We start from the raw sequence: 17,074 nt of genomic DNA, 5'->3' as shown, positions 1-17,074 counted from the left end.
AGGCCTTTTCAGGGGAAGAGAAAGAGACACAGAAAGGAGGAGAGAGACACACACAAAGAGAGAGAGAGGAGAGACTGAACACCCCTGGTCGAGCTGTGTTAGACACCCCCCTCTCCACCCAACGCCCTGGGATCACCGAGATGGGCGGGAGTTCTCTCCGGCCAGCTGGACCGACGGCCGGGCGGGTGGACAGATGGACACGGATGACTTCCACGCGCTTCGCTCCATAAATTAACCGTTTATTTGCCAAATAGAAAAACCACAAGACTCAGACACAACAGGGGTTGGCGGGGGGTGGGGGGGGGGAAGCACCCGACTCTAGGAGATGGGAAAGGGGTGATGGGACACAGACCTATTTTTCCTTTTTCTTTTTTAAATACAAAAAAAACCACTCAGTGACAAAAAACGTCCCCCTCAGAGACCCTCCCTCCCTCCCCACAGCCTCCCCCCCCCCCCTCAGTTAACCCCTGTATCCCCAGGCTAGGGTTCCTCACGTTGCCCGGCCCCAAATAAATACCCGCCACCCCCAAAATGAAAAAATAAATATCCTTCCACAGCCCTCCCCCACCTCAGCCTTGGTTCAGCAAACAGCTGCTGCAGGGGGCCTGACCCCGGCTCCCTCTGCCCTGCTTCCCGCCCGCTGCTTCCTAACCACCCCCCAGCAAAGAGATGGGGAGGGGGCTGCAAACTGCCACCACTTCCCTCCATTCCTGTTCTCTACGGCCCCTGCCCTCCCCCCAGACTCGGCCTCGCCCCTGGTTCCCGTTAAGCTGTGCGTCCCCCCCCACCCCACCAACCCCGGCTCCTCCCCAGACCTGGCTGCATCGCCCCTTTGTTTCTTCGAGCCGTTTCGCAGCTCCTTGGTCCTCTGGGGTAGCTTGTGCTCTGTCTGGGCTGTTTCTCCCTTCCCTTCCCCACTCCTCAGCTCTCCCTCCAAGCTTCACTGCTTCTCCCCTTGTTCCTGTTCACCGTTTCCCTAACTCTCCCCCAGGCTCAGCGGCATTTCTAACCCCCTCCTTCCTTGGCCAAGGGAAGGAGAGCGAGTACGTGCGGTTGGGAGGGGGTGGGGGGAGATTTTAACCCCCAAATTGTCTGCTGCACAGCCCCCCAGCCTCCCCCCCAGCCCCTGTCCCCCTCGGCTACCGAAGTCCCAACAGGGCCAGGCCGGAGGGGAGGAGGAGGAGGAAGGAAAGGAGCCGGCCTTCGGGGACCGCGACCCGTCCGGCCGCCCCCCGGGCCTGGTTGTGGCGCCCGCTCCCCGGGCCCCCTTTGCCCCCGCCGGGGGTATCCCTGCGTGGGGGTCGGGGCCCTCGGGCCGGAGGGGCGGCGGCCCAGTCGTCCACGTAGCGCTCTCCCAGCCCGGACCCGCTGCCATCTTCGTCTGCCCGGGGAGAGGGGCGGTGGTCAGCGGCCCGGGATGGGATGACAAGAGGAGTGGGCTTGGGGATGGGGAGGGCAGGGGTCTTCCGCTGGCACCCAGCAGGTACGGGACAGGGGTTGAGGAGGGGGATGCAGGGTTTTGGAGGGCAGGAGAGGCACGTCCAGGACATAGGTTGGTTGTGGGGCTGGGGGGGAGGCAGCCCAGGTTCAAGGGTTGTGGGGGGCTGGGTTGGGGGACAGGTCAGGGACACAGGGTGGGGGAAATAATAGTAATTTTGGTATTTGTTAAGCGCTTACTATGTGCACAGCACTGTTCAGGATACACGGTGCTCAGGTTGTCCCATGTGGGGCTCCCAATCTTAATCCCCATTTTACAGATGAGGGAACTGAGGCCCGGAGAAGCTAAGTGACCTGCCCAAAGTCACGCAGCTGACAACTGGCAAGGGCAGGGATTTGAACTGTACAGTACAGTACAACAACAAACCGACACATTCCCTGCCCACCACGAGCTTACAGACTAGAGCAGGGGAGGCAGACATTAATTCCCTTCCCCACAGCACCTGTGTATATGTTTGTACATATTTATTACTCCATTTATTTTACTTGTACATATCTATTCTATTTATTTTATTTTGTTAGTATGTTTGGTTTTGTTCTCTGTCTCCCCCTTTTAGACTGTGAGCCCAATGTTGGGTAGGGACTGTCTCTATATGTCGCCAATTTGTACTTCCCAAGCGCTTAGTACAGTGCTCTGCACATAGTAAGCGCTCAATAAATACGATTGATGATGATGATGATGATGATGAACCCGTGACCTGCGACTCCCAAGCCCGGGCTCTTTCCACTGAGCCACGCTGCTTGGGGTTCAGGGGTCCAGGACACGGGTTTGGGGGAGGTCTCACACACACAGCGTCGAGGGGTCCGAGAGCAGGGACAGGACACGGGGTTGAAGGATTCGGGGGGCGGGTGTGGGACGGAGGTTGGGGGTCTCAAGAGGGGCAGGTTCGGGTGACGGAGTAAAGGGAGGGCGGGCGGGTGGACCGACCGGGGGTCGAGGGGCGTCTTACCGGCATCCTCTAGGTCCAGGTCTCGTCCGAGAGCGGCCGCGCCGAGCCGGGCCGTGGCCGCCCGGAGCTGAAGCCGCCGCCGTCGAGTAGCCAGGTCGGGCCCGGCGGCCACGTCCACGTGGAGCTCGGGGTTGGCCCGTTGCTCCGACAGGCCGGTCCCCACCACGGCCGCCAGGTACCTGCAGGAGTGGGGACGGGGGCGAGCGGGCAATCAGGAGAGCCCCGAGGGGCGGGCCGTGGGGGTGGTCGGATCCCCTTCCGGCTCCGACGGGGGCCGCTTAACAGCGGTCGGGGTTTGTTAAGCACGTACCGTGTGCCAAGCGCTGTGATAATAATAATAACTTGGGTATTTGTTAAGCGCTTACTACGTGCCAAGCACTGTTCGAAGCGCTGGGGAGGATACAAGCTGATCAGGTTGTCCCACGGGGGGCTCACAATCTTAATAATTAATCATTTTTAAGGATAAATAAAAAATAAATGTTGGCATTTGTTAAGCGCTTACTTTGTGCCAAGCACTGTTCTAAGCGCTGAGGGAGATACGAGGTAATGGGGTTGTCCCACGTGAGGCTCACAGTCTTTATCCTTATTTTACAGATGAGGGAACTGAGGCCCAGAGGAGTTAAGTGTCCAGCCCAAAGTCACACAGCTGACAAGTGGTGGAGCTGGGATTTGAACCCATGACCTCTGACTCCAAAGCCCAGGCTCTTTCCACAGAGCCATGCTGCTTCCCCGATAATGATAATGATTATGGTATTTGTTAAGCACTTACTATGTGCCAAGCACTGTCCTAAGCGCTGGGGAGGATACAAGGTGATCAGGTTGTCCCATGGGGGGCTCACAGTCTTAATAATTAATCATTTTTAATGATGATTATGGTATTTCTTAAGTGCTTACTATGTGCCAAGCACTGTTCTAAGTGCTGGGGAGGTTACAAGGTGATCAGGTTGTCCCACAGGTTGTCTCACTGAGCACTTACTATGTGCAGATCACTGTGCTAAGCGCTCCAGAGAGTACCCTCCAACAGAACTGGCAGACACGTTCCCTGCCCGTAATGAGCTTACTTATGTCCGCATCCGACATTTATTTATTGATCTATACTAACGTCTGTCTCCCGCTCTAGACTGCGAGCCCGTTGTTGGGTAGAGACCGTCTCTATATTCATTCATTCAATCGTATTTAGCGCTTAGTACAGTGCTCTGCACACAGTAAGTGCTCAATAATACGATTAAATGAATAAATTGAGTGCTTACTGTGTGCAGAGCACTGTACTAAGCGCTTGCGAAGAACAAGTTGGCAACATATAGAGACGGTCCCTACCCAACAGAGGGCTCACATATGTTGCCGAGTTGTTATTCATTCATTCAATCGTATTTATTGAGGGCTTACTGTGTGCACAGCACTGTACTAAGCGCTTGGGAAGTACAAGTTGGCAACATATAGAGATGGTCCCTACCCAACAACGGGCTCATATATGTTGCTGAGTTGTCATTCATTCATTCAATCATATTTATTGAGTGCTTACTGTGTGCACAGCACTGTACTAAGCGCTAGGGAAGTACAAGTTGGCAACATATAGAGACGGTCCCTACCCAACAACGGGCTCACATATGTTGCCGAGTTGTCATTCATTCATTCAATCGTATTTATTGAGCGCTTACTGTGTGCAGAGCACTGTACTAAGCGCTTGGGAAGTACAAGACGGCAACATATAGAGACGGTCCCTACCCAACAACGGGCTCACATATGTTGCCGAGTTGTCATTCATTCATTCAATCATATTTATTGAGCACTTACTGTGTGCAGAGCACTGTACTAAGCGCTTGGGAAGTACAAGTTGGCAACATATAGAGACGGTCCCTACCCAACAACGGGCTCACAGTCTAGAAGACAGTCTAGTCTTGTCCTCTCCCAAGCGCTTAGTACAGTGCTCTGCACACAGTAAGCGTTCAATATGATTGAATGAATGAATAAGCTCACTGTGCACGGGGGATACATCTGTTATATTGTCCTCTGAGAGCCCACCTCCTCCAGGAGGCCTTCCCAGACTGAGCCCCTTCCCTCCTCTCCCCCTCGTCCCCCTCTCCATCCCCCCCATCTTACCTCCTTCCCTTCCCCACAGCACCTGTGTATATGTATATATGTTTGTACAGATTTATTACTCTATTTTACTTGTACATATTTATTCTATTTATTTTATTTTGTTAGTGTGTTTGGTTTTGTTCTCTGTCTCCCCCTTTTAGACTGTGAGCCCACTGTTGGGTAGGGACTGTCTCTATATGTTGCCAACTTGTACTTCCCAAGCGCTTAGTACAGTGCTCTGCACACAGTAAGCGCTCAATAAATACGATTGATGATGATGATGATGATGACCACTCAATAAATCCGATCGATTGATCGAGAGATGATGGAAGGTGGTGGGTTTCCCCAGCTGAGCCCCCGTCCCCCACCCAACCCGCTCCTCCTCGGGGGGCACTCACCGCCCCCGCCCCGCCCCGTTCCAGCAGCGCTCCTCCTCTCCCACGCCGGCTGACATCCGCTCGTCGCCGCACAGGGTCAGCGGGAGGGCCGCCCAGAAGCCCCGCATCCGTCGCAGCCTCTCCCGCAACTCGGTCAGCTGCAGCGGGATGGAGCGAGGGGAGACTCAGGGTGGGGGGAGGGCCATACCGGTTGGGGCAGCGGGAGACCAGGTGCTTCACCCCCGGGGGGGTCGCCGTCCCCCGCCCCCGGATGGCCCTGCCCGGTTCCCGGTCATCCCTCACCAGTCTGTGCAGGTTGGTGCCGGCTGCCGTAGTCGGTCTTTCCTCTTCAGGGGGAAGAACCCGGAACCGCCGTCCGACCTCGTCTCGAGGCGGGGGTGCCCGGCGGGCTCGGGCCGGGGCTGGGCGAGGCCCCCCGCAGCCCTGAAACACCTGAAGGGGAGGCCAAAGGGATGGAGTCCAGTCCCTCTGTACGCCCACCCCCTCAATCTCCTCTCAGTCCCCGCAGCCCCCTCCGACCGCCAGCCCTGCCCACCTTGGCGGACACTTGGACGCTATTTTCCTGCAGGAACATGAGCCCCTCGGAGATCTTCACCGCGATGGACTGAGCAGCCAGCTCCATGGAGAACGGACCCTCCAGGCGGTCCGACAGCTGCAACAGGGCGTCTGGGCGAGGAGGGGGTGGACGGGGTCAGTGACAGAGAAGGACACCCCCATGGAGACCCCCCCCGCCCCCAAGATGCCACATCCCCTTCAGGATCCCTCCACCCCACACCGTACCTACATAGCTCCCCCAGTCGGGGTCCAGACCCCCCGCACTGAGGCAGCCCCGGGCCACGTTGAGGCAGAAGCCGGCACACGGCCGGAGTCCGGGCGTCCCCCTGCACAGGGGGCAGCCGGTCAGTCTCATGAGCGCTTGGCTGCAGGCCGGGGTGATGGCCACCTGGGGAGGGAAGGCGACAGTCAGGGTCGGCCTGGGGCGGTGGTCCTGGGGGTCACGGGGTCGGTTTTCCCTTCTTCCACATCCAGCTGTAGTGAAGGTGGATTCCCCGACCTACCATCACCCACCTCTCCAATCCCCGATTATCACTGCCTTCCCCAGTGCCTTCCGGGAATCTCTGGAGGCAGAGCCCTGTTGGAGCCAACTTCCCCAGCCCCACCTCTGCCCCGCTCATCATCGTTCGTCCTCCCCAGTGCATTCTGGGAAACTCCGGAGGCAGAGCTATTCGAGCCAACTTCCCCAGCCCCCCTCTGCCCCGCTCATCATCACCCTCCCCAGTTCCTTCTGGGAACCTCTGGAGGCCGAGCCCCTTTGGAGCCGACTGCCCCTCACCTTGACCGCTGCGCTGATCATGTCCCTGCCGGTCGCCAGGCCCTGGATGAAGGCCCGAGCGGCTACCAGGGCTCGGGTGACCTGGTGCGGGAAGGGACATAAGTGGGGATGGAGGGGCCAGTTGGGGAGACACGTGGGGTGGGAGAGGGGAGGTCAAGGGGCGACGGGGAGGGACCGGGGGAGGGCTCGCGGGGCACGGGGGGTCACCTGCAGGCGGAGTTGGCGGGGGGCATCACCGAAGGGGCGGGTCTGCCCGCTGTGCTTGGTCAGGCAGAGCAGGTAATCGGGGGGGAAGTGGTAGTGCGGATGCAGCAGCGGGAAGGTTCGCTCCAGGAGCTGGGCCCAGAAGCCGTCCAGGGCCTCGTCCAGGGCGACGCCGGCGCCCCCGTAGTGGGCCCGCAGCTGGGCGAACAGGCTCCCGAACACCGGGGCATGCTGGGCGAACAGGCGGCCGTAGGAGCGAGAGAACATCTGGGCCAGGGACCGCTCCGCCGTCACCAGAAGCTCCCGGAAGAACTCTGGTCTCGGGGCCGGGAGGGCCGAGGAGCGGGAGCGGGAGGAGGAAGGTGAGGGCAGGAGGAGGGAGAAGAGGAGGCATCAGCAAAGGCAGAGAGGCACACCGGTAGGGGTGGAGAGACAAAAGAGGAGAGAGGGTGTGTCAGAGAGAATCAGAGACAAACGGAGAGGCCGAGAGACGATGACAGGGAGAGGGAGAGGAAAGCAGGAGGGGAACAGGGGGATCGGGACGGAGGAAGTCAGACGGAGTCCGAGATGGACAGGGAGAGGCAGAGACGGAGCGGAGAGAGGCAGACGTGGAAGAGGGAGAAGAGGAGGCATCAGCAAAGGCAGAGAGGCACACCGGTAGGGGTGGAGAGACAAAAGAGGACAGAGGGTGTGTCAGAGAGAATCAGAGACAAACGGAGAGGCCGAGAGATGATGACAGGGAGAGGAAAGCAGGAGGGGAACAGGGGGATCGGGACGGAGGAAGTCAGACGGAGTCCGAGATGGACAGGGAGAGGTAGAGACAGAGCGGAGAGAGGCAGACATGGAAGAGGGAGAAGAGGAGGCATCAGCAAAGGCAGAGAGGCACACCGGTAGGGGTGGAGAGACAAAAGAGGACAGAGGGTGTGTCAGAGAGAATCAGAGACAAACGGAGAGGCCGAGAGATGATGACAGGGAGAGGAAAGCAGGAGGGGAACAGGGGGATCGGGATGGAGGAAGTCAGACGGAGTCCGAGATGGACAGGGAGAGGTAGAGACGGAGCGGAGAGAGGCAGACGTGGAAGAGAAGCAGAGATGGACGGAGGGAGGAAGAGATGGGAAGAGGGACGGAGGGAGAGAAGGATGGCCAGAGTGGTGTTGGGGTGTGAGGTAAGGGGGAGAGGGGAAGAGAGACAGAGACAGAGGAAAAGACACCCAAGATAAGTGGCAGAAATCTCCTCAGACTCATTGACAATCTACCAATCAATCAATGGTATCTATTGAGCGCCGACTGTGTGCAGAGCACTGAACTAAGCGCTCAGGAGAGTCCGATACAACAGAGCTGTGATCTCACTCCGGGCAGGGAATGTCACTGTTTATTGTTGAAGTGTGCTTTCCCGAGCGCACAGTACAGTGCTCTGCACACAGTAAGTGCTCAATAAATACGGCTGAATGAAGGAATGAATGATAATAATAATGATGGCATTTATTAAGCGATTACTATGTGCAAAGCACTGGGGAGGTTACAAGGTGATCAGGTTGTCCCATGTGGGGCTCACAATCTTAATCCCAATTTAACAGATGAGGTAACTGAGGCCCAGTAAAGTGACTTGCCCAAAGTCACACAGCTGACAAGTAGCGGAGCTGGGATTTGAACCCATGACCTCTGACTCCAAAGCCCGGGCTCTTTCCACTGAGCCACGCTGCTTCTCTGCCCACAAGGAGCTTAGAGTCTTCGGGGGAGACGAGCGTTAATATAGATAAATTACATATATGCAAATAAGTGCTGGGGGGGCTGAGGTGGGGTGGTGAATGTGGGGGAAAAGAGGGGCTGGGTAGGGTGGACCCCTTGGGGGGACAGGGTAGCCTAATGGAAGCAGAGAAGCAGCAGGGCTCAGTGGAAAGAGTCGGTCATGGGTTCAAATCCCGGCTCCGCCAGTTGTCAGCTGTGTGACTTTGGGCAAGTCACTTCACTTCTCTGGGCCTCAGTTCCCTCATCTGTAAAATGGGGATTAAGACTGTGAGCCCCACGCGGGACAACCTGATCACCATGTAACCTCCCCAGCGCTTAGAACAGTGCTTTGCACATAGTAAGCGCTTAATAAATGCCATCATTATTATATCACTCCCCCTCGTCCCCCTCTACATCCTGCCCATCTTACCTCCTTCCCTTCCCCACAGCACCTGGATAGATGTATATATGTTTGTACACATTTATTACTCTATTTATTTTACTTGTACATATCTATTCTATTTATTTTATTTTGTTAATATGTTTGGTTTTGTTCTCTATCTCCCCCTTCTAGACTGTGAGCCCACTGTTGGGTAGGGACTGTCTCTATATGTTGCCAACTTGGACTTCCCAAGCACTTAGTACAGTGCTCTGCACACAGTAAGCGCTCAATAAATACGATTGATTGATTATCCTGGCTCCGCCACTTGTCAGCTGTGTGACTTTGGGCAAGGCACTTTACTTCTCTGGGCCTCAGTTACCTCATCCGTAAAAAGGGGATGAGGACTGGGAGCCACCCCGTGGGACAACCTGATCACTTTGTATCCTCTCCAGCGCTTAGAGAGGTGCTTCGCACATAGTAAGCGCTTAACAAAATGCCGTCATTAATATATAGAGCCCATGCCTGGGAGTCAGAAGGACCTGGGTTCTAATCCCCGCTCCACCCCTGGTCGGCTGTGTGACCCTGGGCAGGCCCCTTCACTTCTCCGGGCCTCAGTTCCCTCATCTGTCAAACGGGGATGAAGACTGGGAGCCCCACGGGGGACAACCTGATGACCTTGTATCTCCCCCAGCGCTCAGAACAGTGCTGGGCACCTTGTAAGTGCTTAATAATAATAATGATGATGGCATTCGTTAAGCGCTTACTATGTGCAAAGCAATCAATCAATCAATCGTATTTATTGAGTGCTTACTGTGTGCAGAGCACTGTACTAAGCGCTTGGGAAGTACAAGTTGGCAACATATAGAGACAGTCCCTACCCAACAGAGACAGAGAACAAGTATGTAAAGCATGTAAAGCACTGTTCTAAGCACTGGGGGGGATACAAGGTGATCAAGTTGTCCCACGGGGGGCTCACAGTCTTCATCCCCATTTGACAGATGAGGTCACTGAGGCTCCGAGAAGTTAAGCGACTTGCCCAAGGTCACACAGCAGACATGCGGCGGAGCCGGGATTCGAACCCGTGACTTCCGACTCCAAAGCCCATGCTCTTTCCACTGAGCCACGCCGCTTCTCATTTGCTTAACAAATGCCACCGTCGTTATTATTACCGTGGTGCCAGAGGACAGGGTGGCCGGGGTGCCACGGGGGAAGGGAGGGACGCCCGGAGGCCCGGGTCCTCACCGTCGAGCTTCCGCTGCCGGGCGGCCAGGGTGGTGACCAAGAAGGAGCCACTGTCTTCCAGCAGGGCGCGGAAGGCCTCGTCGGTGTCCCGGTTCAGCCTCAGCTCCGTCTCACTGGAGCAGCAGGTGTAATCCTGGGGGCAGACGCGGAGGTGCTCCCCTGGACGGGGCCGGGGGCCGCGGTGAGGGCCGGGCCGCGGGAGGGCCCCTCTGACCCCCCGGCTCTTCTCTGGACCTCCGCTCGCCTCCCTCGAGTCCCCTCCCTGGACTCTGCTCCCCCTCCTCACCCCCGGCTCCTTCAGGCCACTCCTGGGGTCCCCCTTTCCCCCCGGGCCCCGGCCATCTGGCCCGTGACCCCGGGGGAGGCTTCAGATCAATCAATCAATCAATCAATCGTATTTATTGAGCGCTTACTATGTGCAGAGCACTGTACTGAGCGCTTGGGAAGTACAAGTTGGCAACATATAGAGACAGTCCCTACCCAACAGTGGGCTCACAGTCTAAAAGGGGGAAGACAGAGAACAAAACCAAACATACCCCGAAGCCTCCCCCTCCCCCCTCCACCACCACACCAGCCCTGTCCTCCCTCCCCCTTAGTCTGTGAGCCCCACGTTGGGCAACCTGATTCATTCATTCGATCATATTTATTCATTCACTCAGTCGTATTTATTGAGCGCCTACTGTGTGCAGAGCACTGGACTAAGCGCTTGGGAAGTCCAAGTTGGCAACATCTAGAGACGGCCCCTACCCAACAGTGGGCTCACAGTCTAGAAGGGGGAGACAGAGAACAAAACAAATTAACAAAATAAAATAAATAGAATAAACATGCACAAATAAAATAAACAATTAATATTAATTGATAATTAATTAATAATTAATTAATATTTATTGAGCGCTTACTGTGTGCAGAGCACTGGACTAAGCACTTGGGAAGTCCAAGTTGGCAACATCTAGAGATGGTCCCTACCCACCAGTGGGCTCACAGTCTAGAAGGGGGAGACGGAGAACAAAACAAATGAACAAAATAAAACAAACAGAATAAATATGTACAAATAAAATGAATAATTAAATAAATAATAATTAATAATTAAATATTTATTGAGCGCTTACTGTGTGCAGAGCACTGGACTAAGCGCTTGGGAAGTCCAAGTTGGCAACATCTAGAGACGGTCCCTACCCAACAGTGGGCTCACAGTCTAGAAGGGGGAGACAGAGAACAAAACAAATTAACAAAATAAAAGAAATAGAATAAACGTACAAATAAAATCAATAATTACATAATAATAATAATTAATAGGTAATGAATAAACATTTATTGAGCGCTTACTGTGTGCAGAGCACTGGACTAAGCGCTTGGGAAGTCCAAGTTGGCAACATCTAGAAACGGTCCCTACCCAACAGTGGGCTCACAGTCTAGAAGGGGGACACAGACAACAAAACAAAACATATTAACAAAATAAAATAAATAGAATAAATATGTACAAATAAAATAAATATCGATTAATTAATTAATAATTAATAAATAAATACTTATTGAGCGCTTACTGTGTGCAGAGCACTGTACTAAGCACTTGGGAAGTACAAGTTGGCAACATATAGAGACAGTCCCTACCCAACAGCAGGGAATCTAATCCAGCAACTAGTACAGTGCTTGGCCCATAAACATGCACTTATCAAATACTATTATTATTATTATTACAGAATTATAATTATTAGAGAAGCAGCATGGCTCGGTGGAAAGAGCCCGGGCTTAGGAGTCAGAGGTCATGGGTTCTAATCCCAGCTCCGCCACATGTCTGCTGTGTGACCTTGGGCAAGTCACTTCACTTCTCCGAGCCTCAGTTACCTCACCTGTCAAATGGGGATTAAGACTGTGAGCCCCACATGGGACAAACTGATCACCTCGTATCCCCCAGCGCTTAGAACAGTGCTTTGCACATAATAAGTGCTTAACAAATGCCATTATTATTATTATTATTACCACCAGCCAGGAGAAATGGGGGTTCCCCTGATAACTCAGAGTCCCCACCCAAACTGAATCCCCATCCCCTAGAACATTCCTCTCTAGATTATAAACTCACGGTGGACAGGGAATGTGTCTGTTTATTGTTATAGTGGACTCTCCCAAGCGCTTAGTACAGTGTTCTGCACACAGTAAGCACTCAATAATTACAACTGGATGACCGACTGACCCCGGCCTCTGTAGGGTCTCAAACTGGCTGGACCCCAGGGACAAGCCCGGTAATTATGGGAGTCATTTGGTGTTTACTATGTGCCAAGCACTGTACTAAATGCTGAGGTAGAGACAAGATAATCAGGTCAAATCATGTCTCCCCTAGGGTACAATGGGGACCATGAGGTGGGAGGGTTAGAGAGAAGCAGCGTGGCTCAGTGGCAAAAGCCCGGGCTTGGGAGTCAGAGGTCCTGGGTTCTAATCCCGCTCCTCCACTTGTCTGCTGTGTGACCTCAGACAAGTCACTTAACTTCTCTGTGCCTCAGTTCCCTCATCTGTAAAATGGGGGATGAAGACTGTGAGCTCCACGTGGGACAACATCATGACCTTGCATCCATCCCAGCGCTTAGAACAGTGCTTGGCACACAGTAAGCGCTTAACAATCACCACCATTATTATTAGTTACTTACCTTGTATCCCCCCAGTGCTTAGAACAGTGCTTGGCACACAGTAAGCGCTTAACAAACCCCACCATTATTATTTATTTACCTTGTATCCCCCCCCCAGCGCTTAGACAGTGCTTGGCACATAGTAAGCGCTTAACAAACAAGACCATTATTATTATTTATTTACCTTGTATCCCCCCAGCGCTTGGCACACAGTAAACGCTTAACAAACACGACCAACCATTATTATTATTTACTTACCTTGTATCCCCCCAGCGCTTGGCACACAGTAAAGGCTTAACAAACACCACCATTATTATTATTTACCTTGTATCCCTCCGGAGTGCTTAGAAAAGTGCTTGGCACACAGTAAGCACTTAACAAACACCACCATTATTACTATTTACTTACCTTGCATCCCCCCCAACGCTTAGACTAGTGCTTGGCACACAGTAAGCGCTTAACAAACACCACCATTATTATTAGTTATTTACCTTGTATCCCTCCAGCGCTTTGACCAGTGCTTGGCACACAGTAAGCGCTTAACAAACACCACCATTATTATTATTTACTTACCTTGTATCCCCCCAACAGCGTTTAGGCCAGCGCTTGGCACACAGTAAGCGCTTAACAAACACCACCATTATTATTTACTTACCTTGTATCCCCCCAACAGCGCTTAGACCAGTGCTTGGCACACAGTAAGCGCTTAACAAACACCACTGTTATTATTGTTTATTTACCTTGTATCCCCCCCCAGCGCTTGGCACACAGTAAGCGCTTAACAAACACCACCATTATTATTATTTCCCTTGTATCCCCCCGCAGCGCTTAGAACAGTGCTTGGCACACAGTAAGCGCTTAACAAACACCGCCATTATTTTTATTTACTTACCTTGTATCCCCCCAGCGCTTATACCAGTGCTTGGCACACAGTAAGCGCTTAACACCACTATATTATTATTGTTTATTTACCTTGTATCCCCCCAGTGCTTGGCACACAGTAAGCGCTTAACAAACACCACCATTATTACTCACCTTGTATCCCCCCAGCAGCGCTTAGCCCAGTGCTTGGCACATAGTAAGCGCTTAACAAACATCACCATTATTATTAGTTATTTACCTTGCATCCCCCCCAGCGCTTAGCCTAGTGCTTGGCACATAGTAAGCACTTAACAAACACCACCATTATTATTAGTTATTTACCTTGCATCCCCCCCAGCGCTTAGAACAGTGCTTGGCACACAGTAAGCACTTAACAAACACGACCATTATTATTTACTTACCTTGTATCCCCCCAGCGCTTGGCACACAGCAAGCGCTTAACAAACACTACCATTATTATTATTTACTTACCTTGTATCCCCCCCCCAGCGCTTGGCACACAGTAAGCGCTTAACAAACGCCACCTTTATTATTAATTATTTACCTTGCATCCTCCCCAGCGCTTACAACAGTGCTCGGAACATAGTAAGCGCTTAACAAACACAACCTTTATTATTAATTTACCTTGTATCCCCCCCTCAAGCGCTTAGAACAGTGCTTGGCACATAGTAAGCACTTAACAAACACCACCATTATTATTAGTTATTTACCTTGTATCCCCCCAGCGTTTAGAACAGTGCTTGGCACACAGTAAGCGCTTAACAAACACCACTTTTATTATTAATTTACCTTGTATCCCCCCCCCAAGCGCTTAGAACAGTGCTTGGCACATAGTAAGCACTTAACAAACACCACCATTATTATTAGTTATTTCCCTTGTATCCCCCCAGCGTTTAGAACAGTGCTTGGCACAAAGTAAGCGCTTAACAAACACGACCATTATTATTTACTTACCTTGTATCCCCCCAGCGCTTGGCACACAGTAAGCGCTTAACAAACACCACCTTTATTATTAGTTATTTACCTTGCATCCTCCTCAGCGCTTAGAACAGTGCTTGGCACATAGTAAGCGCTTAACAAACACCACCTTCATTGTTAGTTATTTACCTTCTATTCCCCCAGCGCTTAGAACAGTGCTTGGCACATAGTAAGTGCTTAACAAACACCACCCTTATTGTTAGTTATTTACCTTGCATCCCCCCCAGCACTTAGAACAGTGCTTGGCACATAGTAAGCGCTTAGCAAACACCACCTTCATTGTTAGTTATTTACCTTGTATTCCCCCAGCGCTTAGAACAGTGCTTGGCACATAGTAAGCGCTTAACAAACACCACCTTCATTGTTAGTTATTTAACCTTGCATCCCCCCAGCGCTTAGAACAGTGCTTGGCACATAGTAAGCGCTTAACAAACACCACCTTTATTGTTAGTTATTTAACCTTGCATCCCCCCCAGCGCTTAGAACAGTGCTTGGCACATAGTAAGCGCTTAACAAACACCACCCTTATTGTTAGTTATTTACCTTGCATCCCCCCCAGCACTTAGAACAGTGCTTGGCACATAGTAAGCGCTTAGCAAACACTACGTTTATTGTTAGTTATTTAACCTTGCATCCCCCCAGCGCTTAGAACAGTGCTTGGCACATAGTAAGCGCTTAACAAATGCCATTGTTGTTATTATTTACTTGGGGATGAGGATGTTATTGAAGGGAAAAATTGTGGGGAGGGGGCTTATAGAAGATACCGGTCCCTGGGGTCTCCTGCTCCTCCAGGACCCCCCCATTTTAGGGGTTCCCCTTCCCCCCCTTACCTGAGATGAGGGAGGGAGGGAGCAAGTTGAGGCTGTAGCCCCGAGTCCCCAGCACCTGCCGGGTTTCGGTGCAGGTCCGGGACCCCCGAGCCTCGCCCCCCGACCCGGGCCCGGGGCCCAGGGGCGGCAGCAACAGCAGCAGCATCAGGGGCCGGAGCGCCGCCATCGCCGCGAGGAAGCGGGTCCCGAAGGCGGGGGAAGGGCCGCCTCGCCCACCGACCCCGGTCCGGGCCCGCGGGGACCCTCCGCCGGCCGGAGAAAGAGCGCGACCCCCAAATCCCGGGGCCCCGGGACTGGGCGGCGGCGGCGGCCCAGACAATGGGAGCGGGGAAGCCGGGCAAGGGGGCGGGGCTCGGCCAATAGGAGGCGGCCGCCGGGGGGAGGGGGGCGGGGACGGCCAATGGGGACGGAGGGCCGGAGAGAGGGGCGGAGGCCGGCCAATCAAAAGCGGGTCCGGCCCGGAGTGGGCGTGGCCCGGGGAGAAAGGGGGGGGATTCCAACCAATGAAAACGAGGGGGTGTGAGGCGGGGGGCACGTGACCGCGAGGCGCGCGAGGGCCGGAGCGCGTGGCAGGCACGCGAGGCGGGAAAGGGCGGTGGCCGCGCGCGCCTGCGCGCGCGCGATCAAGAAGAAGGGGGCGGTGGCCGTTAGCCCTCAGGCGGCGCCATCTTGCCCCTTTCCCTCACACTTCAGCCCGGCCGCCACAACTGCACGACCCGGTTGAAGGAGAGGGGCCGCGGTCCCCAGCTGCCCGGCGGCGGGGGGAAGAGGCCCGAAAGGGACGCCCTCTCCTTCTGCCTCCCTTCCCGCCATTGCTGCGACCCCGGCCCCCCTCACAGAAGGGGCCCACTTCCGGTCCCCCCTTTCCCCCAGGCCGAGACCCCCCAAAAGAAGGCAGAGGTCTCCCCGCCGTGAGGCAGACAGCCTCCATTCCTTTCCCCAGACTGAGGCCCAAGGTGGGGCTGACAGAGAGTCTCTGAATCCTGACAGGAAGGGACAACAAAATGGCGGAGGCCTGAGGCCTTCTCCCTCTTCTCCCCCCCTTCCAAAAGTCTGAAACCCCCCAGAGAGTCCTTTCCCTCCACGAGTTGACAGCGGGACAAGAACCGTTGACCCTCAGAAGTGAGTTCCCTCCTCGACCCCCCCCACCATAGCCGAGCATTTAGTAATAATAATAATAATAACCCCCCCACCATAGCCGAGCATTTAGTAATAATAATAATAATAATGGCATTTATTAAGCGCTTACTATGTGCAAAGCACTGTTCTAAGCGCTGGGTAGGTTACAAGGTGATCAGATCTGTTAGACCGTGAGCCCACTGTTGGGTAGGGACCGTCTCTCTATGTTGCCAACTTGTACTTCCCAAGCGCTCAGTACAGTGCTCTGCACACAGTAAGCGCTCAATAAATACGATTGATGATGATCAGATTGTCCCACGGGGGGCTCCCAGTCTTAATCCCCATTTTCCAGATGAGGGAACTGAGGCCCAGAGAAGTGAAGTGACTTGCCCAAAGTCACCCAGCTGACAATCGGCAGAGCCGGGGTTTGAACCCATGACCTCTGACCCCAAAGCCCGGGCTCTTTCCACTGAGCCACAGTGCCTGGCACATAGAAAGCGCTTCATGAATACCGTAAAAGAAGCTCGGACTCTGTGCGAGAGAAGAAGGATGCCAGAGAGCCTGAAATCCCTTCTGCTAAGAGGTCTTTTTCCCCCATGGTTGAATTGCTGCTCTCTCGTCCCCTTCACCTTTCTATAAGAAGGAGTGTAAATAATAATAATGGCGTTTATTAAGCGCTTACTATGTGCAAAGCACTGTTCTAAGCTCCGGGGAAGGTTACAAGGTGATCAGGTTGTCCCACAGGGGGCTCACAGTCTTCATCCCCATTTTACAGATGAGGTCACTGAGGCCCAGAGAAGTGAAGTGACTTGCCCAAAGTCACACAGCTGA

At 53.7% G+C, this 17,074-nt stretch overlaps 2 protein-coding genes across 2 annotated transcripts in view; one reads left to right on the top strand and one right to left on the bottom strand.

The window, feature by feature from the left end:
* Nucleotides 1–814: 814 nt before the first annotated feature.
* GPC2 (glypican 2) lies at nt 815–15,376 on the bottom strand. The gene is made up of 10 exons (XM_038768325.1): nt 15,125–15,376; nt 9,814–9,972; nt 6,465–6,775; nt 6,258–6,338; nt 5,705–5,867; nt 5,460–5,590; nt 5,207–5,356; nt 4,925–5,061; nt 2,448–2,626; nt 815–1,381 (listed from the first exon to the last, which is right to left on the bottom strand). Exons 1-10 carry the CDS (start codon nt 15,288–15,290, stop codon nt 1,140–1,142), a joined length of 1,719 nt encoding a protein of 572 aa, XP_038624253.1. The 5' UTR covers nt 15,291–15,376; the 3' UTR covers nt 815–1,139.
* Nucleotides 15,377–15,755: 379 nt separating this feature from the next.
* The window catches only part of STAG3 (stromal antigen 3), a 48,864-nt gene continuing 47,545 nt past the window's right edge, over nt 15,756–17,074 (top strand). The window contains exon 1 of the mRNA XM_038768249.1: nt 15,756–16,246. The gene's annotated coding sequence lies outside the window, so the exon portion shown is untranslated. The remainder of the gene's footprint in view (nt 16,247–17,074) is intronic.

The sequence above is a fragment of the Tachyglossus aculeatus genome, chromosome Y4 (genome assembly GCF_015852505.1).
Source record: "Tachyglossus aculeatus isolate mTacAcu1 chromosome Y4, mTacAcu1.pri, whole genome shotgun sequence".
In the NCBI taxonomy this organism is placed as follows: Eukaryota; Metazoa; Chordata; class Mammalia; order Monotremata; family Tachyglossidae; genus Tachyglossus; species Tachyglossus aculeatus.
Note: the sequence above shows the minus strand (reverse complement) of the source record. Positions and strands in the feature narration are given on the sequence as shown.

Coding starts and splice junctions, on each gene's coding strand:
- GPC2 (XM_038768325.1), bottom strand. CDS start 15,290: ATGGCGGCGCTCCGGCCCCTGATGCTGCTGCTGTTGCTGCCGCCCCTG. Junction 5,591..5,704: donor CGACTGGGGGAGCTATGTAG/GTACGGTGTGGG, acceptor CTCCTCGCCCAG/ACGCCCTGTTGCAGCTGTCG. Junction 5,357..5,459: donor GCGTCCAAGTGTCCGCCAAG/GTGGGCAGGGCT, acceptor CCTCCCCTTCAG/GTGTTTCAGGGCTGCGGGGG.